We start from the raw sequence: 24,428 nt of genomic DNA on the forward strand, positions 1-24,428 counted from the left end.
GCTGAGGCTAATCCCAGTTTGCACTGTGATAGAGAATAAGGGATGGGCCTTTGGCTACTGAAAAAACAAGTTACTAGTCCAGATGATTCCCTCCAACTCCACAGAAGCTCCTGAGCACACAGCATGGTTCTTCAGGCTCTGTGCTTGATCCAGGATGTGGCCCAAAGCAGCGTGGAATTTCTCTGCTCCACTGTTCTCTGATCAGGGTTTTTGAAGACCCTGGCATGTAATTGAATGGTAGCAGACCAGTTTCCTCTGCACCCCCACTATCTTCCTCATCCCCCTAATCAGAAGATTAGTCAATTGTCTCAAGGTCTCTAAAGGCCCCCTTACCAAAGTATGTCTGTAAAGAGGATAAAAAGCTTAATAGTGCTAATAAGGATTATTATTATTATTAGTTTTATCAATAATAGTTAAGGGGGAGAAAGATTATCACATCAGCATATTGGCTTAATTTGGGAGGGGGGGGAAGAAAATCTAACAAACTCTTTCATTAAAAAGAATTAATTGCACAGCAAGTTCTGAAGACCCCAAAATCTCATGTTTATGCCTCTAACACGCGTAATCCCTTATAGTCTACGTATCTAGTGGTTAGAGCAAGGGACGAGGCATCGGGACCCCTGAAGGCAGGTCCTCTCACTGCAGGACGAATGGCGCCCATTGATTTTGTGTGCTGTAACATGCAGGGAGGGAGCCAAGGCTGTATTCCTGACTGCCACTGACTGACTCTTTACTTTTTGGAAGGTTTCAGAGTAACAGCCGTGTTAGTCTGTATTCGCAAAAAGAAAAGGAGGACTTGTGGCACCTTAGAGACTAACACATTTGTTTGAGCATAAGCTTTGGTGAGCTAAAGCTCACTTCATCGGATGCATACTGTGGAAAATACAGAAGATGTTTTTATACACACAGACCATGAAAAAATGGGTGTTTATCACTAGAAAAAGGTTTTCTCTCCCCCCACCCCACTCTCCTGCTGGTAATAGCTTATCTAAAGTGATCAGTCTCCTTACAATGACAGGTTTCAGAGTAACAGCCGTGTTAGTCTGTATTTGCAAAAAGAAAAGGAGGACTTGCAGCACCCTAGAGACCAACCAATCCATTTGAGCATAAGCCTTCGTGAGCTCCGAGGAAGTGAGCTGTAGCTCATGAAAGCTTATGCTCAAACAAACTGGCTAGTCTCCAAGGTGCCACAAGTACTTCCGGCAGCTCGCGGAAGCTACTAGATCGCATGCCCTGGTTCTCATGGGTGACTTTAATTTTCCTGATATCTACTGGGAGAGCAATACAGCGGTGCATAGACAATCCAGGAAGTTTTTGGAAAGCGTAGGGGACAATTTCCTGGTGCAAGTGCTAGAGGAGCCAACTGGGGGGGAGCTTTTCTTGACCTGCTGCTCACAAACCGGGAAGAATTAGTAGGGGAAGCAAAAGTGGATGGGAATCTGGGAGGCAGTGACCATGAGTTGGTTGAGTTCAGGATCCTGACGCAGGGAAGAAAGGTAAGCAGCAGGATACGGACCCTGGACTTCAGGAAAGCGGACTTCGACTCCCTCAGGGAACGGATGGCCAGGATCCCCTGGGGGACTAACATGAAGGGGAAAGGAGTCCAGGAGAGCTGGCTGTATTTCAAAGAATCCCTGTTGAGGTTACAGGGACAAACCATCCCGATGTGTCGAAAGAATAGTAAATATGGCAGGCGACCAGCTTGGCTTAACGGTGAAATCCTAGCAGATCTTAAGCATAAAAAAGAAGCTTACAAGAAGTGGAAGGTTGGACATATGACCAGGGAAGAGTATAAAAATATTGCTCGGGCATGTAGGAATGAAATCAGGAGGGCCAAATCGCACCTGGAGCTGCAGCTAGCGAGACATGTTAAGAGTAACAAGAAGGGTTTCTTCAGGTATGTTGGCAACAAGAAGAAAGCCAAGGAAAGTGTGGGCCCCTTACTGAATGAGGGAGGCAACCTAGTGACAGAGGATGTGGAAAAAGCTAATGTACTCAATGCTTTTTTTGCCTCTGTCTTCACAAACAAGGTCAGCTCCCAGGCTGCTGCGCTGGGCATCACAAAATGGGGAAGAGACGGCCAGCCCTCTGTGGAGAAAGAAGTGGTTCGGGACTATTTAGAAAAGCTGGACGTGCACAAGTCCATGGGGCCGGACGAGTTGCATCCGAGAGTGCTGAAGGAATTGGCGGCTGTGATTGCAGAGCCATTGGCCATTATCTTTGAAAACTCGTGGCGAACGGGGGAAGTCCCGGATGACTGGAAAAAGGCTAATGTAGTGCCAATCTTTAAAAAAGGGAAGAAGGAGGATCCTGGGAACTACAGGCCAGTCAGCCTCACTTCAGTCCCCAGAAAAATCATGGAGCAGGTCCTCAAAGAATCAATCCTGAAGCATTTACATGAGAGGAAAGTGATCAGGAACAGTCAGCATGGATTCACCAAGGTAAGGTCATGCCTGACTAATCTAATCGCCTTCTATGATGAGATTACTGGTTCTGTGGATGAAAGGAAAGCAGTGGATGTATTGTATCTTGACTTTAGCAAAGCTTTTGACATGGTCTCCCACAGTATTCTTGTCAGCAAGTTAAGGAAGTATGGGCTGGATGAATGCACTATAAGGTGGGTAGAAAGTTGGCTAGATTGTCGGGCTCAACGGGTAGTGATCAATGGCTCCATGTCTAGTTGGCAGCCGGTGTCAAGTGGAGTGCCCCAGCGGTCGGTCCTGGGGCTGGTTTTGTTCAATATCTTCATTAATGATCTGGAGGATGGTGTGGATTGCACTCTCAGCAAATTTGCGGATGATACTAAACTAGGAGGAGTGGTAGATACACTGGAGGGCAGGGATAGGATACAGAGGGACCTAGACAAATTGGAGGATTGGGCCAAAAGAAATCTGATGAGGTTCAATAAGGATAAGTGCAGGGTCCTGCACTTAGGACGGAAGAACCCAAGGCACAGCTACAGACTAGGGACCGAATGGCTAGGCAGCAGTTCTGCGGAAAAGGACCTAGGGGTGACAGTGGATGAGAAGCTGGATATGAGTCGACAGTGTGCCCTTGTTGCCAAGAAGGCCAATGGCATTTTGGGGTGTATAAGTAGGGGCATAGCGAGCAGATCGAGGGACGTGATCGTTCCCCTCTATTCGACATCGGGGAGGCCTCATCTGGAGTACTGTGTCCAGTTTTGGGCCCCACACTACAAGAAGGATGTGGATAAATTGGAAAGAGTCCAGCGAAGGGCAACAAAAATGATTGGGGATCTGGAACACATGACTTATGAGGAGAGGCTGAGGGAACTGGGATTGTTTAGTCTGCGGAAGAGAAGAATGAGGGGGGATTTGATAGCTGCTTTCAACTACCTGAGAGGTGGTTCCAGAGAGGATGTTTCTAGACTATTCTCAGTGGTGGAAGAGGACAGGACAAGGAGTAATGGTCTCAAGTTGCAGTGGGGGAGGTTTAGGTTGGATATTAGGAAAAACTTTTTCACTAGGAGGGTGGTGAAACACTGGAATGCGTTGCCTAGGGAGGTGGTGGAATCTCCTTCCTTAGAAGTTTTTAAGGTCAGGCTTGACAAAGCCCTGGCTGGGATGATTTAATTGGGCATGGGTCCTGCTTTTGAGCAGGGAGTTGGACTAGATGACCTACTGAGCTCCCTTCCAACCCTGATATTCTATGATTCTATGATACTCCCTTTTGGGGGTGGTGGGGTGGGGAGAAAACCTGGATTTGTGCTGGAAATGGCCCACCTTGATTATCATACACATTGTAAGGAGAAAGGGAGTACTTGTGGCACCTTGGAGACTAGCCGGTTTGTTTGAGCATAAGCTTTCGTGAGCTACAGCTCACTTCATCGGAGCTCACGAAGGCTTATGCTCAAATGGATTGGTTGGTCTCTAGGATGCGCCAAGTCCTCCTTTTCTTTTTGTGAACACAGACTAAAATGGCTGTTACTCTGAAACCTGTCATTGTAAGGAAAGTGACCACTTTAGATAAGCTGTTACCAGCAGGAGAGTGGGGTGGGGGGAGAGAAAACCTTTTGTAGTGATAAACACCCATTTTTTCATGGTCTGTGTGTATAAAAACATCTTCTGTATTTTCCACAGTATGCATCCGATGAAGTGAGCTGTAGCTCACGAAAGCTTATGCTCAAATAAATTGGTTAGTCGCTAAGGTGCCACAAGTCCTCCTTTTCTTTTTACTTTTTGGAAGTAATTTAGCCCACCAGTTTCAAATCTGAGTACCCTAAGTTAGGTCACTAAATCCATATTTAGGAACTGAAACAGTGTTTGAAACTGTTGGTCTTAACCTCTGTAGCAGGGTGACCACTTACTGAGCACCCTTTCATGGTCAGATGTTGCCTTGCAGGCACCCCATAAGCCCCCTCATAAACATGCCAGACAGTCTCTGTTGTCGCTCACAGCACCCTTTCTAGGACTGGTTTAGTATCAAATAAAGTTCACACAGTCCTTAGAGTCCTTACTCAAAAATAATCCAAACAGTCCTCAAAAAGGCCCCAACACAAAGCCCTAAATCATAACTCAACAGTTCATAGTTAGCTTTGGTTCTTTTGCCACACCCAGACCTCTTCCTCTGTCAGTGTATTGCACCTGGAGCTGCCAGTCCCAGACCTTTCTGACTGGAGCTCTGGCCCTGACTTTCTTCTCCTTCAGAGTCTCCCTTGTTCTGAGACAGAAAACAGCCTATATACTGCCCTCCTCCAGAGAGCTCCTCCCCATTGGCTGGAAGAGATGGGAGCCCCACTCCACCCTACACAACAATGCTCCTGACCCCGGGCCTTAAAGAAACAGTGACTTGGATTTCCCCCCCGCACCTCATCCAACTCCTAATTACCTGGGCCCCTTCCTCTTTTCTGCTACAAGGCCATTTTCTAGGCCTTTGTTCATTCCAACACCTGAAATGGGGTCTTCTGGTCCCCTTTATTCTTCAAGGGCCAGTATACCCTGTTACAGCCCCTTTTCTCCCCATTTGTAAACCAGTGACAGTAACACATGTCTGTCTTTGTAAAGCATTCCGAGAGCCTCAGATCTATTATGGTTTTATTTATTTCCTCACGTTTATAAAAATATCTATGGGCAGCCGACCTGTGCTCCAGCTGCCTAGCCCGTACATTAAAATGCACAATATAATATAAAGGACTGCCCATAAGTGCTCCCTCTGGAAAAACCTGAGGAGGGAAAAAGATGATAGCCACATTATTATTACAAGGTGGTTGGGTTTGTTTCAATTCTATTATTGGTGGAGGCATTCTGAAAATATTGGTGACATTAAAACAATTGAATAGGGCAGTAAAGGGAAGGAGATGGAGAGTCATTCTGGAGAAGCCAACCTCTCACCAGTCCGTCTGGAGCTCGGAAAGTCTCTAAAAAGCTCTTTACATTATTTTTATCCAATGACCCTAATAGAATAGGAGGATTTGAAATTCACAGAAGCCTTAATCTACTTTTGGAGGTCCTAGAAGGGCAATTTGTTCCGTTGTAAAAGACTCGCTTTTGAAAGGCATGGCAGACGGCAGTGATGAATGCTTTAACTTTACAGCATTTTGATGTGTCATTTATTTGCTGTAAATTAATTGCATCTGCTGTTTTCATTTTGCTGTGGTGAATAATCGGTGTTGCTCTATTCTTAATTAGATAACACTATCGGATCTTCTACGGATTGTGGTGCTACCATTTACTCATTTATTATACTTATTCCAAAGAAGGCAATCTCAGAACCCTCTCCAGGACCCAGTATAACCTTTGAGTGACGTTGGTATTCTTTTCCTATCAGTTGTAGGTATTGAAACCCTGTTGATGGTGGGATTTTAATGCAAGGAGTGGCTAGAGGATCTGCCTAGGATTACCAAAGGTTTCACAAGCCTTGAAATCGCAATAAAGTAGTAATTTTTTCCCTTCTTTTTTGGTTCGATGATACCTTGTTGGGTAGTGTGACAAAGTTCCTCCTCTACCTTGGAGGGTCTTGCACTTATTGGCGGATTTGCTCGCCTTGGAGCTTCACGGCAGCCCTCAGTTTGGCTGTTTTCGTGAACCCACAGTCTAGGTCAACTCCTCCTGTGTCTGACCAGGAGTTGGGAGGTTTGTGGGGAACCTGGGCCCACCCTCTACTCCAGGTTCCAGCCCAGGGCCCTGTGGAATGCAGCTGTCTAGAGTGCCTCCTGGAACAGCTGTGTGACAGCTACAACTCCCTGGGCTACTTCCCCATGGCCTCCTCCAACACCTTCTTTATCCTCACCACAGGACCTTCCTCCTGGTGTCTGATAATGCTTGTACACCTCAGTACTCCAACAGTCCACGTTCTCACTCTCAGCTCCTAGCGCCTCTTGCTCCCAGCTCCTTACACGCGCACCACAAACTGAAGTGAGCTCTTTTTTAAACCCAGGTGCCCTGATTAGCCTGCCTTAATCGATTCTAGCAGCTTCTTGATTGGCTGCAGGTGTTCTAATCAGCCTGTCTGTTTTAATTGTCTCCAGAAGGTTCCTTATTGTTCTGGAAACTTCCCTGTTACCTTACCCAGGGAAAAGGGACCTACTTAACCTGGGGCTAATATATTTGCCTTCTATTACTCTCCTGTAGCCATCCGGCCCAACCCTGTCACTGTAGGTAGAGGAACCAAATTGGGCGGGGGGAGGGGGCGGAGATATCAAAACTGCCAGACACTGGTTCAAATCCAGCCATCATCTGTAGTCATCAAAAGTCATTGATGACTACATCAACAGCTGCTCAGTGGCCTCTGAAATGAGTCAGTCCATTGACTGCAATGGGATTGTGAAGATTGTATATCTGTAAATCATGCAAGAATTTGATCCTTCTTGTCCACATCAAAACTGGCACCTTTGTTCATGGCTTCAGCAGTGAAGACAAAGACTGAATCTAAAAGGATTGCTGCCTTTCCTCTCCTCTTTATAGGTGGTCTCTCCATATCTAGGTGGAGGCCCATTGGTGGGAGAACATGGCTTACAATGATCACTGCTGATGTAATTGACACACTTGGAAGGTGGATAGCTAATGGACTTCAGTGTCTATTGCTGTCAAGCCAGCTGATGAGTGGGCACAGCAACCTTATCCAGAGTTTTCAAAGCAGATGAAGCAGGGACTACAAAGCTACCCTGTGTATTGCCCATGTTGTCAATTATCTTCAGAAAATACCTGATAGAATGATGAGTTCAAATGTATTTACTCTGCACCAGAATCTGTGCTTTATAATAAAGGATACTTAAATAACAACACACTTGAAAAGAATAAATTTATTAATGAGCAAACCGTCCTGGCATGAAATTAAAAATATTGATGATCATACCTGGTAAACCATGAAATCCTCTGCAACTAATTAATCTGCTAGGGAAAAGTTCATCAGTGGAATTTTTTCATCTTGAAATTCTCTAAAGTAAATAACTGCTACAGAATAAATCTGTCACAGATAATATACATCTTGACTTCAACTGCACCTGAAAGTTTCCGCTCATTGTTTCATAGGTCCCATCACAGAATGAAATACTAGTCGGAAGTAAAACTAGACCAGACAAGATGGATTTCTTCACACCTTGAGGCACATGGTCTTCTAGTTATTTAATAACGCTCTGATTCTACACTGTCTTCATTCATTCCTGTTTAGAAGGAATTAATTCTGTAGTTCCTGGTTTCTGAAAGGTGATCATACTTGTGTCACTAGTTGTTTTTGTTTTGTTTTTTGCAGGGTTCATGAAAGCCAGAGTTTAAAATGCTGTCACTTGGGATCTATGTATATACAGACACAAGCACACACAGACATATAAATGCAGACACACATAAAACATAAAAAGAAAAGGAGTACTTGTGGCACCTTAGAGACTAACCAATTTATTTGAGCATAAGCTTTCGTGAGCTACAGCTCACTTCATCGGATGCATACTGTGGAAACTGCAGCAGACTTTATATATACACAGAGAATATGAAACAATACCTCCTCCCACCCCACTGTCCTGCTGGTAATAGCTTATCTAAAGTGATCATCAGTTGGGCCATTTCCAGCACAAATCCAGGTTTTCTCACCCTCCACCCCCCCACACAAATTCACTGCAGGACAGTGGGGTGGGAGGAGGTATTGTTTCATATTCTCTGTGTATATATAAAGCCTGCTGCAGTTTCCACGGCATGCATCCGATGAAGTGAGCTGTAGCTCACGAAAGCTCATGCTCAAATAAATGTGTGAGTCTCTAAGGTGCCACAAGTCCTCCTTTTCTTTGTGCGAATACAGACTAACACGGCTGTTACTCTGAAACCTGACATAAAACATAGGCACAGATAGACACGCAGAGATACATTAATGCACACACACATTCATTCAGACACACACACACATAGACAGACAGACATTCACACACGTTTGTACCCACATTCACACAGACACCCACACATTCATACATCCACACACATCCACACGCAGACATTCATGCACACACAGGTGTCCGTACATATACCCAGAGACATTCATGTATACACGCAGACGGTCGTACGCTTACACTCACAGACATTCATACCCACACGTTTCATACACAGACCCTCACACCCATATGCACACAGGCATGCATACACACGGGGCTGTTCAGACACACATACATTTGTACACAGCCACCCACACACTCATACACAGGCATTCACACAGACGTTCAGGACCCCCCCCCCCGACATTCAGCCACACACATTTGTACACCCCCACGCAGACGTCCCCACACACACACACACACACACACACACACACAGGCGGCATGAAAACACCCAACCGAGACAGGTTCACAGACAGGCTGTATGCAAACGCTAACCCCACCATAACAACATCATACCTCCAGGAACGAATAATTTATCAGCCTGCAGCTCGGAGGCCAACGCAATAGGCGGTTGCACCCCCCCCCCCCACCCCCGCCCCGCGCCCCCCGCAGCACAGTCCCTGTGTGTCTCTCTCCTCCCTCTCCCTTCCCTGGGCTGGTGGCGTCAGTCCCCCAGCTGCCTGACGTGCCCGGCCTGGGAGGGAGCTGTCCAGAGGCCCGTGGTGCTGAAACTGCCGCAGCACGGGCCAGCCCCTTTTCTCCTCCTCCTTCTCCTCCTCCTCCTCCTCCTCCTGCTGCTGCTCCAGGAGCGGTTGGGTTCCCAGACTCACTTTCCACCCAACCAACATCTTTTCGCCTCTTTTTCTTCCCAAATGGTCTACTGAAAGCGGTCGGCAACCTAGGCGGGGGGGGGGAGCCAAAGGCTGGGGCAGCCTGAATTCTTGCCTTTACTCCCCCCTTCCTCTTTCCTTTTTTCTTAATTTCCCCCCCCAGGGGGGAGGGGAGGAGAGAGACCCACGTTACGCCCCCCTCCCCTCCTCAGAGCCCCCATTTGCCCTGCACACACGCCTCCTTCCCCATTGCATCCAAGGGAGGTAGCAACAGCAGCATCATCACTGCAAGCCGGATGGGAGAGCTGAGAGGAGGCTGATGAGAGAGGCAGTTCGCTGCTGCCAACACGGTAGGAGCTGCAGGCAAAATAACCCATGCGTCCCCGTGTGTCTGGCGCATTGTGTTTCATCAGAGGTTCTTAGACGGGGAGGAGATATATATATATATATATATTTTTGCCAGAGAGACTTGCCATGGTTGAATGTCAATGCCAGTGAGAGAGAGGACAACAGCCGGAGGAGGAGGAGAGAAGGGGAGGGAAATGAAGCTGGGCTTGGTGGCGGGGAAAAGGAAGGAGCCTTGCCCTGTACAGTCAAAGGAGATTCCTGCAGTTGCAGGGAGAATCGTCCCTGCCATCCTCCATGCAGGCTGTGCCGGCTGCCAATGCGTTTGATGACGTCCCTGTTTGGTGAAAGGGGAAAGGAGACGTGACCATGTAAGATCCACCTTTGCCTGGTCAATTACATGCAAAGACTAGATCCGATTTCTACGGGTTTTTAGTCCAGGGGAGTAACAGCTGGGCAAGTACTAAGCTCCCCCCTCCCTCGCCAATTGCCATATTTGTGAGTGCGGTCCAGACAGCGGCTGGAGTGGCGGAGGTAAAATAAAACACAACCAAATGCTTTGGGGGATAAACTCATTGGATGCTAATCGTGTCTCGCAGGACTTTTAATATTTATCATGAAACATTTTGAAAACAACAGCAACATTTGAATGAGCCGGTGAGGACAGTGTTTCATACGTAGGGTGTTTTCACCCCCGTCCCCCCAAAATAATGTGAAGGACCTTTTGTCAGCGAAGGCAGTTTTGATCACGAGAAGAACAAAACCCAGTTTTGCATTTTATTAGCCGGCTGTGTCTCCCGTCTGATGCCACATCCTCTTGTACCATTTCAAATAACTCTGCTGCTAACAGTCAGAAGCAAAAGGAAATCCTTGACATGCCAAATACTGTTGCAAGAACCATATTTCCCTCCTTTCTCCACAGCCGCTGGAGAGACCCGACCCCGTTCGTTACAGGTGCAGGAGTTAAGACTTTCCAGGAGCCCCCGCGTTTCTCTGAACTCCCCTCCCCGGCCCCCGCGGAGGGTTTACTTCTAACACCGGATTATTTCGAAACAAACTTGTGGAATTTGTCCAGTTAAAAACAAAAAAAAGGCGGGGGGAGGGGAGGGGAGGGGCAGAGATCATTTTTTATCCTTATTAACAATCAGCGGGTTGCGGTGAATTTTAACCAGCTCTTCCTCCGGATCCATTTTTTTAATTATGATTATTAATAATAATTATTGTTTTTAAAGAAAGAAAAACGACCCAACATTTTGGGGTGGGGAGCGGGAAGGGAGACACCAGCCAAGCAGCCCCCCTGGCTCCTGGGCTCCCCCCGGCTGGCTCCTCTTTCCCGCCCGTCCCTGCCCGGACGGGGAAGGCTCATGTTCACACCAGCCGGCGTGCTCGGCTTCGGGGGCCGCCGCTGCGGATTGCGGAGCCCGAGCCAGATGTCGCGCCACCCGAGCCTCCTCAAGTGCCGCTGCCGCAGGCTGTTCAATGACCTGAAAGTCTTCCTGCTCCGGAGACCCCCCGCGCCCCCTCCGCCCTCGCCCCCGCTCCCCATGAACAGCGGAGCCCCCCGCCCCGGCGCGCCGGCGGCCGGCCGCAGCCCCCTGCCCGCGCTGCCGGGGGGCCGAGGGGGAGCCTGGAGGGCGCCGGCCGCCGGCGGGGGCGGCCCGGCCAGCCCGCCCGAGGAGGAGGGGAGCAGCCCGGCCGGCGAGCCCCCCACGTCCACCATGAGCAGCGCGTCCTCGGAGGACTTCTGCAAAGGGAAGGCGGAGGACAGGTACTCGCTGGGCAGCAGCCTGGACAGCGGCATGAGGACCCCGCTCTGCAGGATCTGCTTCCAGGGGCCCGAGCAGGTGAGCGAGCCTGGGTGGGGTGGGGGGGAGACAACTTCCCAGCCAGGCGCTGGGGCTGGAGTCCTGTGTGTGTGTGTGTCCCTGACCCCCCCCCCCCCAGCGCTCCTCGCTGCTCCCCGGTGAGCTGGGCTTGCTCTTTGGAGAAGGGTGGTGCGGATTTTCTCTTGGGCTGTGAGCCTGGGGCCAAGGGGGTGTTTTGGAAGCTGGAGCTGCTCTGCCTTGGAAGCTTTGTGCAGGCAGGGGAAAGGCGGAGACACACACTAGCCGCCACAGGCCAGTGTGCCCGCCGAGGGACTGCCCCATACACAGCTGCTCACCTGGAGAAACACAAAGGCACACCCAGAGACAGCGCACACATGCAAGGCCGCAGAACTCAGGGCCACAAACACAAACAGCCACACATGCCCACACCAACGCCCACCCAGAGGAGGCACCAAAAGACAGACATAACTCACAGCCCACTCTGCACAGACACAATACACAGACAGGCCCAGAGCCACGCTATGAAAAGACTTTGTTTTACTGCATGGACATAAGGGTGATACCTTGAAAAAGGTCTGGAAAAGGAGCGCAGCTTAACTCAGTCTAGGTCAGGTTCTCATTCACTGGATTTGGGGCCAGATGCAATTTTGAAGGTGGCAGCAATGGTCTTAGTGCTAATTATTTATGGTTTCTTTACTTGGTTTTTGAGGTGTGGCCCTGATACATACGTATCAACTTTGTTTAATGACACTGTGAACATTTAAAAACCTAGATGCTCAGATGTTGCATTTGAGTTATATCAGAATATCCCCAGGCATACTGGATAACTCTTTGATTTGTCTCTGGATTGGCAAGTGCTACTTTTGTTGATTTTGTGGTTTGCAGCTTGGCCTAGGACTTTTTAAAAGAGAAATGTCAGGTCTGGGGCCATGGCCTGAAGGCTTCCCTACAGAGTCAGAGAGAATATTTTATATATCGGGTAAAACTTTGAATGTCATGGCTTTATCTGTGCTAGAAGGATTGTGTATAATCAAAGTCTCACCTTAACTTCTCCTTAATTAAAGGTTTCAGAGTAGCAGCCGTGTTAGTCTGTATCCACAAAAAGAAAAGGAGGACTTGTTCCTCTCTAAGGTGCCACAAGTACTCCTTTTCTTTTTCCTTAATTAAAAATACCCTTCAACATTTGAAAGATGCCTGGATCTGTTTAATTACTCCACCACTATCTATAAATGGATAATGACTCAAAGAACACCCAGAGGAAAATTATAGGAAAAGATCTCCATTGCGTTAAATCCTATTAGGGTTTAACAGTCACTTCCAAGACTTAAAACTAAAAAAGCAAAGTTGACATTCATTACACAGGAGCAGTTTTAAGGGGCAGATGGTTAGAGAGCAATGACTTCCTAGAGATTCCTTAGTAGAGATGTCCTGAGCCATTTTATACTGCATGGCAGGAATTCTCAAACTTTTTTTGACAGTGTGGACGTCTTAATAAAGAGATTATTTGTCTGCCTGCGGACATCTCCCCCCTTCCCCCATTTGCAATCATATAAAATCCCTGGGGCAACAATAGCAATTGCTTATGAGGAAAAGTGACAGTAAGAAAGTATGAAATGCATTGTTAGCTTTTTAAAACACAATTTAGTGGCTGTAAATACACAGCAGGAATCAACACCACGTGACCAGCCAGCTCCCCGTGGAATGCTACCAAATAGTCTGCAGATTATCCTGCGCCCCCGCCCACAGTTTCAAAACCGCTATTGGTCAGGACTACGCTAAACTTTGAATAAAGCAATGGTGCGAGATTATACGTGCTAAGAGTGCGACCTAAAAACATTCCTTGGGACAGGTTAATAGTAGGCCAAAGAAGTTTCTCTCCACCAAAATATCTAGGGTGCTGCACAATACGGGAAAAAATACACGGTAATCAAAAATAAAATGTGACATTTTTTTCACACCATTTTCTCCAAACTACAAATGATTAAAAGTAGATCAAGTATTTTAGCCTAGTACGTTTGGTGCATTTAGTACATGGGTAAAATTCACACTTAGTCTAAAACAGTTAAACGCAGCAGGAAAGATTACAGACCTGAGGCTTGATCCTTCAGCCCTAACATGCAAGTAGTCTTGACTCACCAGAATAGTCTCACTGACTGCCATGTAAGCTCTACTCGCATGAGTTGCAGGATCTGGCTGTAAGGCAAAGATCTTTGGGTCTGTAAGATGGTAGATCAAAACCGAAGTTCAGTTAAACCAGATTTTGCCCCATTCTCTGCTTCCTATTTTGGTAGGTCTGCCTCTGGTATAGTAACCCAGTGCCATGTGGCTGTGCTTAGGGTGAAAGTATTGTGATCCATGTCCTGCCACGCCTAGTAAAGGCGCCAGCATCTTGCATCCTCTGGTGGTACGCTCATTTGTGTCTCTCATAAGTAGGATGTTCGGCGTTGAGGGGACCTGACCCATCCCAGTGTACGTCCCTATCTTTCCTGAAGATTAGTTATGTTCCTACAGCAACCCATCTGCATAGCACAGTCCGGCAGAATGAGCCCTCTTCATACCTATAGGTCTCTTAGATCAGAGTTGGAGGGCCAATGGGACATAGCCCTTTGGAATGGCTTATGTATTTGATTGATAGCTGAAGATGCACTTTTCACAACATGCTTTTAGAGGAGTAAAAAAAAAAAACAAAACATATCACTCACCATTTCCAGAGGCAGTTTATGTCTGGCTTATTTTATTTTTTTCATCTCTTTTAAAAGCAGCACAGTTGAAGATATGTTCAGCTAGCTGCCTGTATATTTTAGCTTTTTTCACCTTTATAGTACTATCTACACTACTGATCATTCTGCCCAGACTCAGGAAAGGTGACGTCTGTGAGGCTCTTGTTTGTGTGTGTGAGCAAATAGATTCTAAGTAGAGTAAAAAGCCAGGTGACTGGCTACCTTGGGGAACAGGAATCCTTTAAAATAATTGGATGCTTATTTTTACACTTCAAAATCTATGCTGCATTTTAAATGTGAGGCTATTTGCTGACCATCAGCCAGTCTATCAAAGGGAAAAAGTGAGCAGATGTGACCTGCAGGTAATAAAGTTCTGTCACTACTCTCTCCTTTTGCTTCTCAAATCCTCTGACTTTGTTATAATAAGGCTACTTAGGGCTGGAGTCTGCCATCCTTACACCTTATTCTACAAGTAATCTCATTTTCTTCAGTGGGATTACTTGTGGAGTAAGGCACGGTTCATTATGAATGAGATTATCAGAATGTGGCCCATATTTATTGGGCCAAATCCTGAAGTTTTTAACCCAGAGCCAGGTTCTAACCCCAGTTTCACCGGTATAAATTCAGACTAACTCTTTGAAGTCAATGGAGATACTCCGGAGTTGTACCAGTATGACTAAGATCTGAGCTGGCTCCTCTGTTTTTATTCAGTCCTTATTCTGTTAAAACTCCCCTTGGGCCAAATCCTGAGGCCTTATCCAGTTTTTGTTCAGTCTTGATTCAGGTAAACACCTATTGATTTGCCTGTATAACAACTCAGCAAGGTTCTTTCAAGATTTGGCCTCTTGGAGCTACAACAGTGATGAATGCACATGATATTATACCAACCTTGCATGTAATTTTACCAGCCTGGGCACAAAATTTAATTGCCAGGTGACAAATGATGACGATCAAAATGAACAAAAATCTGAAGCCAGCTGCCCTAGAGAGGAATGGGCAAATAGACTTTTGCGAGGCTGCTTTACGCTTTATGGTTTGTTGGGAACAAAATCATCATTATAAATGGACTTTTAGGCATTCTAGGCCTATTTACACAAAGTTATGGTGAGACTCCAAAAGATGTTTTAATCCCATTTTTATTTTCTTTGTTTAAATATGACAACACCAACAAAGTTCCTTACTAATCTGGCTTCTCAAGTAGGTTTTATGCAACATCTAACGCAAAACAAAGTCTGTGGGGATTTTCACTTTAAATTTACGATGGTCCAACGTGTGAGAGGCCTCAGGCACTGAGTTACTTGTATCTTAAGCTCCTTGTGTGGTTGTGGTTCTTATGTATAAGCTGATTGTTTTATTTAAAACTATGTTGGGGGAATTTAGTAAGGAGAAAAGCTCTTTATTGTAAAAAATGTTTTGATACTTGATGGGTAGTTGAAAGCAACCACTAATACAAAGAAAAGCGTGGATTAGATGACCAGGTGAATAAAATGTCAAAGTAACAAATTCTGATCCTGGAAGGGGACTGTTTATTATAACCAAGGCTAGCTGTCAGAACAGGTGATTGCTTTTACTGAAAGGTATGGCTTAAATTGTAAAATCTATCAGGCCGGCTTCTGATCTTGGCTATTCCATCAACTTTCAGGGAGTTATTCTGATTTTCACTGGTTTAACTGAGTAGAGACTCTGGGCCATTGCATCAATTAATTTTGAAGCTGTGAACCACAAAATGTGAGCATGAGGGGTAGCGGGTGGGAGGGAAGGGTCTTTGCATATTTTCTTCTGTTTTGCTTTATGTGCTCTGTTTTGCAGAGCATTGCCTGGCTCACTGGCAAAGTTCTCCCAGAGATAGAAACTAAAGATGAGCTTCACTGTGACAAATGTTCCTCGATGTTTCATAGGTGTGGATCTAAACTGGAGGCAAGCCAAGCAGGCCAGCAAAAAAATGTGGATAGAATAAAAAGCCTCATTCAAATCAGTGGGTTGTGTGATTGCACATGTAACAGTGGGTAAACAATCCCTCTGTGGTTAGAGTCCCAATTTTGGTGCTCATTATAAAGAAAGGAACATCATTAGAAAGAAAATCAAACCTATATCAGACTTGGAAATCAGTGTGGTTTCTTAAAAATGGTCCTGCAAATGATTCATGGCTACATATATTTTCTAGCTGGCACTCTCCACTTGTTTATCTTTTCTCAGCTTAGTTGTACTTTGTGCTTCTTCCAGGGAAAGTGCTTTAGAGAGAGAGAAAGAGATTTGAAAAGTAAATAGAAATGAGACTGGGGCTGGCTAAGTGGGATTGAAGAACAGGATATGGACTCTTTCACGTCTAGGCGAGTAGTAGGAATTTAGGTCAGTACTGATTAGAGATGGTCTGAAAGTGGAACACTGTATCCAGCCCCCCTGGATTTCAGGGCCGTTTGGATTCAGATCAAATGGTTAACCCAAGAACAAGGGGACAGTCAATGCAATTAAAAGGTGGGAAATTAAAAAGTGATAAAAGGAATTTTTTTTCACATAATGGGTGACTAAACTATGGAACTCACGACCACAGGAAGTCACTGAGGCCAAGAATGTAACAAGATTCAAATAGGGATTGGGCAATAGAGTTATCATAATGAATAATAACATTCTAGGAAGGAATATTAAACTTTGTGAAGGAGCAGAGAAAGCACTGTTTTCTAACTTTGTGCTGAAAGTGACCCGAACATCTGTGTTTTGGTAGCTAATGTGTTGAGTCATATAACCACAGTGTTCCCAGCTCGGGTCTCCAGTCCATATTCTTTTCATCTGCGTGTTTCTACATGATTCATTTTCTTGGTGGTAACAAGAGTAATATTCCCTGGAAAAGAGCCATTTCTGTTCAAATGAAGCTTAGGGTTGTTGGCATCATCTATCTGGATTTGGGTTTGTGGATTTAGACTCCCAGAAGTCAGAGATGGAAAAGATTTCTTGGGTCATCCAGTTCATATCTCTGCCCTTCAGGATCTGCTCTGCAGCTGTCTGCTCCTGCCCTTACACCTGATCATTATCATCAATTGCCTGGAATAACTGTACCTGTCCCAGGGTGAACTCCCAAATTCCTTGCTTGGGCAGAATTCCCTTTGGTTTCAGTGCCTGAGTAAGAGCCAAATATAAACTGAAAAGAGTTCAGAATTTGACCTTAGTTTAGGGTTAGACCCTGTTTCTCTTGACTTCAGTGGCAGCTGGATCAATCTCCAGATCAGGAATGGGCAACTGGTGGCCCAGGGACTGCATTTGGCCTGCCAGGTCATTTCATTTGGCCCGCTCAGAGGCGATGGTGAAAATATTCTTTGTTGGGGCTGAGCAGGTGCATAGATACCAGTGGGCCTAGCACCCAGGCCCACCTAAATCTGAGCACCAAGCACAGTGCTCAGAGTGAAGGAGATTGCAGGGGGCATGAAGTGGAGCCTGGGACTGGGAGCAGGAGCCATTGTGCCATGTTGCAGTTCCACCCATTGGCTCAACAACCTCTCCATCAGACATGTAGGGGAGGGGATCTGCTCTACACCACCTGGCTCTGGCTACTGCCTTCCCATTGGCTCCTAGCTCCCACAGCCAATCTGACTGTGGCCAGCCACACCCTGGCTGCGGGCAGGTTGGGACACACCTCTGCCAATGGGGAGGCAGTAACCAGAGCTGAGTGGTGTGATGGCAGAGCCCCTCCCCTGCTCACATGATGAAGGGGTGGCCAGGCCAAAGTTGAGTGGTGTTGCCACCTGGCGCATGGGGTTTTGCTGCTCCCAGTCTCTGCCTCTGCTCTTTTCCCCTATGGACACAGGCTCTGCCATGCACCGGGCTCTCCATGGACACAGGCTCTGGCTCTGTCCCACACAACTCAGCTCTTGTTACTTCCTTTCCATTGGCTCTGCTGCGGGGCGGAGGGGGGAAGAACCTGATTGGCTTTCAGCTCTGAAACAATCAGCTAATGGTGGCGGGGGGCAGTAAGTGGAGCTAGGTGGCGTGGGGCAGAGTTGGCGTCCGGATTGATGGGGAAGACTGCGCCAGCTCAAGCTTAAAAGTTGTTCTTCTCTGTGGCCCACCAAAGGGTTTTAGTGGATTTTGTGGCCCTCTATACCCTTAAAGTTGCCCACCCCTGCTCTGGATAGTCAGCGCCCTTGTAGCAGGGACCTGATCATGCATGTTTATTACCATGCTATGCATAGCTGTGGTCTCCTATAAATAGTAGAAATGGAAATTTGTCAAGTTGACTTTTAAATGCCCTAGGTGACAGGGCTTCCACGTTCTCAGGCTGCTGAGACCTTGGAGCCTATCCCTTTGCTTGTGATGCCCATAGCTACCTTCATCAGTAAATCGGCAATCTTTGTTCTCCTTCACCTTCCCACACACAGAAGGCTTCAGCTAGGAACTTGTCTGTGTTTATGTCACTGCACTTGGACAGACATTTCAAGCCATGATTAACACGAGAATGGCCGCACTGGATCAGTCCAATGGTCCGTCCAGCCCAGTATCATGTCTTCCAACAGTGGCCAGTACCAGAGGATTCAGAGGGAATGAACAGACCAGGGCAATTATTGAGTGATCCATCCCCTGTTGTCCCAGCTTCTAGCAGGTAGAGGTTTAGGGACACGCAGAGCATGGGGTTGCATCCCTGCCCATCTTGGCTAAGAGCCATTGATGGACCTCTCCTCCAGGAGCTTCTCTCATTCTTTTGTGAACCCAGTTACAGTTCTGGCCATCACAATGCCCTGGGCAACAAGTTCCGCAGGTTGCACTTGTGGTTGATGTCAGTTAGTGACAGCACAAAACATGTTGCTCAAGTTGTTTGCATCTATATCTTCCTTGTTTGTTATTTTTAGCAAGATGTCACCTTCTCCTTGCAATGTTCACTTAGTACAACTGATACGTAATTGCATTTCATCCTTCTGTCAAGTGTCTGCCGATTCTCGTGAAGAGGCACGCGGCTTCATAGCTTTTTGCCTCTGCTGATGCTTGCACTGCTCCACTTGAGGATGGCCCTGGTCTAGGAGTAATGCACTTGGCTCTGACAACAGTAGTGTGAGTCATAACAGTTAAAGTACATGAAATTATATTCCCCGAAGTGTTCACAGTGCATGCTACACAAAGTCTTTGAAATGTGTGCATAAAGCTTGCATTTTTATCCTGGTGTAGGGGCAAGGGGCTAGGACCAAGTCCTGCCGGCTATAAAGTGCCTCCAGAAGGATGCTGCACACCCATAATGGCTTCACGGGGAGATTAAGGGGCTTGGTATCTCAAGATTTTGTCCTTAGAAAGCTGCTGTTGCTTGACTGGTTCCTGACAATTCCCTGGATCTCTACGCAATTTCTATCCTCTTTGACGTCTTGGTGGCTTTTGACGCTGATTAGCATACTCCCCTCTTGAAATGGCCTACACCCGTCTTGAAATGGCCTGTCCCTCGTCTCCCCATCCCTGGATTTTGTGGCTCCTTCCTCTTCTCCTCTCCGATTGCTCCTCCACTGGGGTCGCACAACACAGTTCCTTCTTTGGTGCCTTCCTCTTCTCCCTTGACACTGTCTCAGAGTGATCTCATCCAGTCACACAGTTTCTTTAGGCCAGTGATTCACAGATCTGCCTTTCAGCTCTTGGCCTGCCTCCCTCCAGGCAGTCCCACACCACTGCTGGCTTCTGGACATCTCCTTGGATGTCTTGCCATCAGCTTAAACTGAACGGGGCCAGAACTGAACTCTTGATTTGTCCTCCCCTACTCTCTTTCCTCTCCCTTTCTTTAGCACTGTTGACAGCTCTTCCATCCTCTCAGTCACTCAGGCCATTCACCTGAGTATCATCTTCATCTCCCTCTTTCTTGCCCACCCCTCCAGGCTTTTTCCTACTCTATTTCTTTCCTTCCTGTCCAGACAATCAGAACGCTTGTCCAGATCCTCCTCATCTCCTGTCTTGATTACTGAGACCTCCTCCTCTCCAGCTTCCCTAACACTTACATCACCCAGCTCTGGTCCATTCAAAACACAGCTATTACGATCATCTTCCTTGCCCATCACTCTGATGGCATCACCCCCCAGTGCTGAATCTGTCCACTGGCTCTCCCCATCTTTCACCACATCAAGTTCAGACAGCTCTGCTTTTCCCTTCTTGTCCATTCTTATTTCTTATCACTTCCTCCTACACAGCCCCAATTATCCCAGCTTTGTCTGCCTGTTTGTCAGTGTCTCACACAAATATCTCTGTGCTTAATAAGACATACGGTCTCTGTGGCATGCATCCCAGTATTAAAGAGAAGGATGCCTAGAGAGCACAGGGCAGAACTCTTGGGCTGCATTTAATGCCTCCCGTGGATTACAAACCTTGATCCTGTCCTGGATCTACACTTCAAGACAAAAGGTTTCATGTATAGCAGAACTCCTATTTTATGAACTAATCAGGGAGTGAGGAGTTCATAAAATCAAAAAGTTCAAAAAAAATGAACATCTCGAAATGACTGTAGGTGTGGTGCATAAGTTACAGTTCACCACATTGCTTTCTTCTTGTCCTTTAAACCCCTGCAAAGCAGATTCCAATGCACTGAAGGAATATGAAGGGAAATTGATTTGTTCTTCATTGACATCACTTTTGTTATATGATTTTTTTTTATCCCATTGGGGAAAAATAGTTTGTACAACTGGCCGTTCGTAAGATTGGTGTCTGTAAAATCAAGGTTCTCCTTAGCTTAGGGAAATATTTTGCAGGATATGTTCTGAGGTAATGGGCCATGCTTAACAACAGCAGCAGCAAAAAAGACACACTAGTTTGTAGAACTTTAAAAAAATATATCATTTGCCTAAAATCTCCACTTTGGGTTGGGTATTACCATAAATTAAAGGATACTGTCTGATCTTTTTGTCAATTTCACTTTCATGTTTACTCATGTTAAGGATGTATATTCATGGAGATGTTCAGTTCCACAGGGAGCTTACTTGGAGGAATTGCAGGGAAAGTCACACTCTAAGTATAAAGGAGGAAGTGACATTTTGGGTCCATCTTTCACTCCCTTCTAGACTTCACTGGGGCTTTCTTATAATGGATTTGCACAAGGGGCAGAGTTAAGGCTATGTGTACTTCTGACTGCCATGCAGGTTTTGTTTTAATTCTGCAGTAGCGTCTCGAGGCTTCAATCAGAGATTAGGGTCTAGCACGCAAGGCACCGTACAAACAAATGAAGCAAAGACAATTCCTGCCTCGAGTGAAGTGCAGGACTAATCAGCCTCAACAGTTTCTTAATACAATTTTCTTGATGGCGTTTCCCAGGGTTTTCTTGATAAAGGAAAAATCATTCAAAATCGGGATCTCTTTGGCCAGCTGTCAGTTGCACATCGTGTCCCATGCAATTGATGAGGTCTGTGGGCAGCAGTTGGTGCCAGGGCACCGGTCTCAGCAGCTGGAGAGACAGTTCACAGGAGGCTCTGGTGTAAACACAAAGCCCTCTCTGTTGCAGAGCTCTTCACCTGTGAGTCCGAGGGCTGCGGCGTGCATGCCTTCGGAAACCCTACACCCATGCGAGTAGAGCCCAGATCCGTTTGCACCGGCTCCAGCAAGCTTCTCTTGGCCAGGTGTCAGATTAGTAAAAAAAAAAAAAAGGAGGGGGTGGTTCTGCTACTGTCTCAGACTCTACCCACAATCCAAGCCTCACCCAGTTGTGCCATAAGAATATCTTCAAATCCTTACGCTATGGAAGAGTTAACCAGGTTGGGATTTAAATGGTCATCATTAGGCTTCAGAGTTGACACCTGATTGACATAAATGGGGACAGCTCTCATTTCACATTGCCTGGAGCCTTGGGCTGACATCACGGCATCAGTCTATGGTTTGAAGATTTTTCTTCACAACCATGAGGGCTAAGAACAGAATTTCTAGTAAATGAAATCTTAGATTTGATAGCACAAGATGAAGCCTGCAAATAATAGCCGTGGTTTGTTGGTTTGCCGCAAGCCAGCCCAACTGGAACCAGTTTGCAGGCCCCCCATAAGCACTTCCTCATTGCCATTCTCCCCAGGTTTATATTCTGCCACTTCCACAGGTCTCCGAAAATGTGCAAGAGGATAGCTTCTCTCCTTCCCTTCCTGCTGGCTTCCTAAAGTCTGGAGGAACAGATCTCCTCTCTGGCCTCTCCTGTGTATGTCCAGTGGTTCACAGAAGAGGAACTGAGACCCTTGGAGGTATGCATGGGTTGAAGCAAAAATCTGTGAGCAGCTTATGATTTTTAAAGTGTTGCAATTCCATTAAATCAAACCCACTGATCACTAGCATGCTCCCAGACGCATAGATTTTATGGCCAGCAGGGACCATCGTGATCATCCAGTCTGACCTTCTGCACATCGCAGGGCACAGAACCTCACCCACCCCCTCTGGGAATAGACCCCTAGCCTCTGGCTGAGTTACTGAAGTCCTCAAAGCATGATTTAAAGATTCACAGCCCTTCTTCTCGGGGAGGGCTGTTTCCCTGCAAATTTCAGCTTTTTTACCTCCCAGTTAGTTTGGCTGGAGAGTTGTTTGAAAACTGTTACGTTGCTTTCAATAATGGGAAAAGGTCCCCCCTCACCACTCTCCTATTCAAAAATTGCTGAACCCTTTTTGCAAAGACCACGCTTGGAAAATTTCAGCCCAGCAGGTGAATGTTTCTGAAAGTGATGAGTTCGGAAAATAAAGGATGAGTGGGAACACCTACAGAGCAGTATCCAGAACAGTCACTGTGGCTCGTATTCCCACACACAATGATAATTGATGTACCAATTGAATCCAACCTTGCCGGGGATGCTTGTCATTCAAACAGCATTGGCTGGGGCAGTCTGGCACTGAAGAAGTTAATGGGAAAAGGCTAGAAGTTAGGGCTAATTGGCATTTTTAGGAGCTTGGCTGATGACAGCTGAGATTCTTGGAGCCTACCAAGCTCCGCGATCATTCCAGCAAGCCTAAAGTAGAAGAGCCATGTGATAGGGGAAGCAATTATAGAGCAAGCATAAATAGCTTGAGTGTAAATTGTGGGGAGAGTATCAGAAACAATTGGGCGAGATTTAATGAGAGAAAGAACGTTGATTAGAGGCAGCCAGCCTGGATTGGTAAGTGGCAAAGGGAACTAGACGGCTGGAGCTCTTCAAAAGATATTATTGTCACGGTAAACTTAGAGGAACGCAGCGGAAGATACAGGCTCCTGGGTTTCCACCAAGCATACAGTACAGTTCCACTCCAGAGATTATTTGCTAATGTGAGCAGTGGTGTGCTTGTGTGTGTAGCTGAGCTTGTGGGTATATTTAAGGGGATCAGAAGCATACTGGGGTGAAAGACAATAGCTCTTGCAGCTGCCAGGACATTGGCTTCTGGGTTCTGTCCCCCCACAAGTTGGTCTGGGGGAGGTGCTCCTTCAGTGTTGATGATATGGGCCAGCTGATAGTGCTAGAGTTCTCCGGTGGCACAGAAGATGTGGCAAATTCAAGATGGAAAAGGCCTCGACCACCTCCCTGACTGATACAGCACATGATGCAGCACACGATGGGGCTTCATAGCTGTTCCCTTTGAAGGCTGTAGCACTTTCTAATAGAGCTCACCCTCACGAAGATTTTCAGTTATACTCACCTTGAACACTCCTGTTCCTAAATCTCTCCTGCTACTCCTGGTTACTTCCCCGCCCAACCAAATAATTCATCTTTCTTCTTAGCGTTTGCATTCTCTGAGCATTTGTAAGGTTGCTATGTCTCCCACCCAAATGTAGCTCTTTCGGTCTTCCCTCATAAGACAGTTCCTCTATGCCTGAGAAATTGTTCACATCTCACCTCTGCTAACTGGAGTTCATATTTCTGTGCTCTCCACAATGGGCTACTTAACTCCAGCTGCTATCCCTAGCTAAAAGCCAAGTGGCCATGTCTTCACTGCTATGTTAACCTGAGTCAGCTAATGAGGGTTCGCTAACTTGAGTTAAGAACACACCTTTTTCACAGTGTAGGCATATGACTACACAGCAAAGAAAAACCGGTGGCTGGCCAGGAGCAGCCATGGGCTTTTCTTTGTTGTGTAGACATACCTTTATAGACAGGACTCTTGCATTCTGTGTATGGTTCTGTATGTTCCTTATTAGTTACAGCATGGGAATTGGAGTCAGGACACCTGGATTTTGCTCCCAGGTCAAGTGGATAGAGCAGCATGATTGCCAACCTGGACTCTTGGGCTATGTTTACACTGCAATCAAACACCCACAGCTTGCCCTGGTCAGCTGGGTGGGGCTCGGGTAGCTATAAAATTGCCATGTAGACGGTCAGGCTCGTGCTGGAGCCTGGGCACTGAGCCCCGTGAAGGGAAAGGGTCCCCGAATGTGAAGCTTCATTGCTTGTTTGTAAAATACTTTGAGAACCTCAGATGAAAGGCAGTATATAAATGCCAA

The 24,428-nt window shown here is 46.6% G+C and overlaps 1 protein-coding gene across 2 annotated transcripts in view; it reads left to right on the top strand.

Moving 5' to 3' along the window:
* Window positions 1–10,873: 10,873 nt before the first annotated feature.
* Window positions 10,874–24,428, top strand: part of MARCHF4 (membrane associated ring-CH-type finger 4) — a 155,816-nt gene continuing 142,261 nt past the window's right edge. For both annotated transcript variants that reach the window (XM_084643651.1, XM_084643652.1), the window contains exon 1: window positions 10,874–11,339. In XM_084643651.1, the coding sequence (XP_084499777.1) occupies window positions 10,926–11,339 (414 nt within the window). In that variant the 5' untranslated portion in view covers window positions 10,874–10,925. The remainder of the gene's footprint in view (window positions 11,340–24,428) is intronic.

Source organism: Lepidochelys olivacea (assembly GCF_965140295.1).
Source record: "Lepidochelys olivacea isolate rLepOli2 genome assembly, chromosome: 11".
Taxonomy (NCBI): Eukaryota; Metazoa; Chordata; order Testudines; family Cheloniidae; genus Lepidochelys; species Lepidochelys olivacea.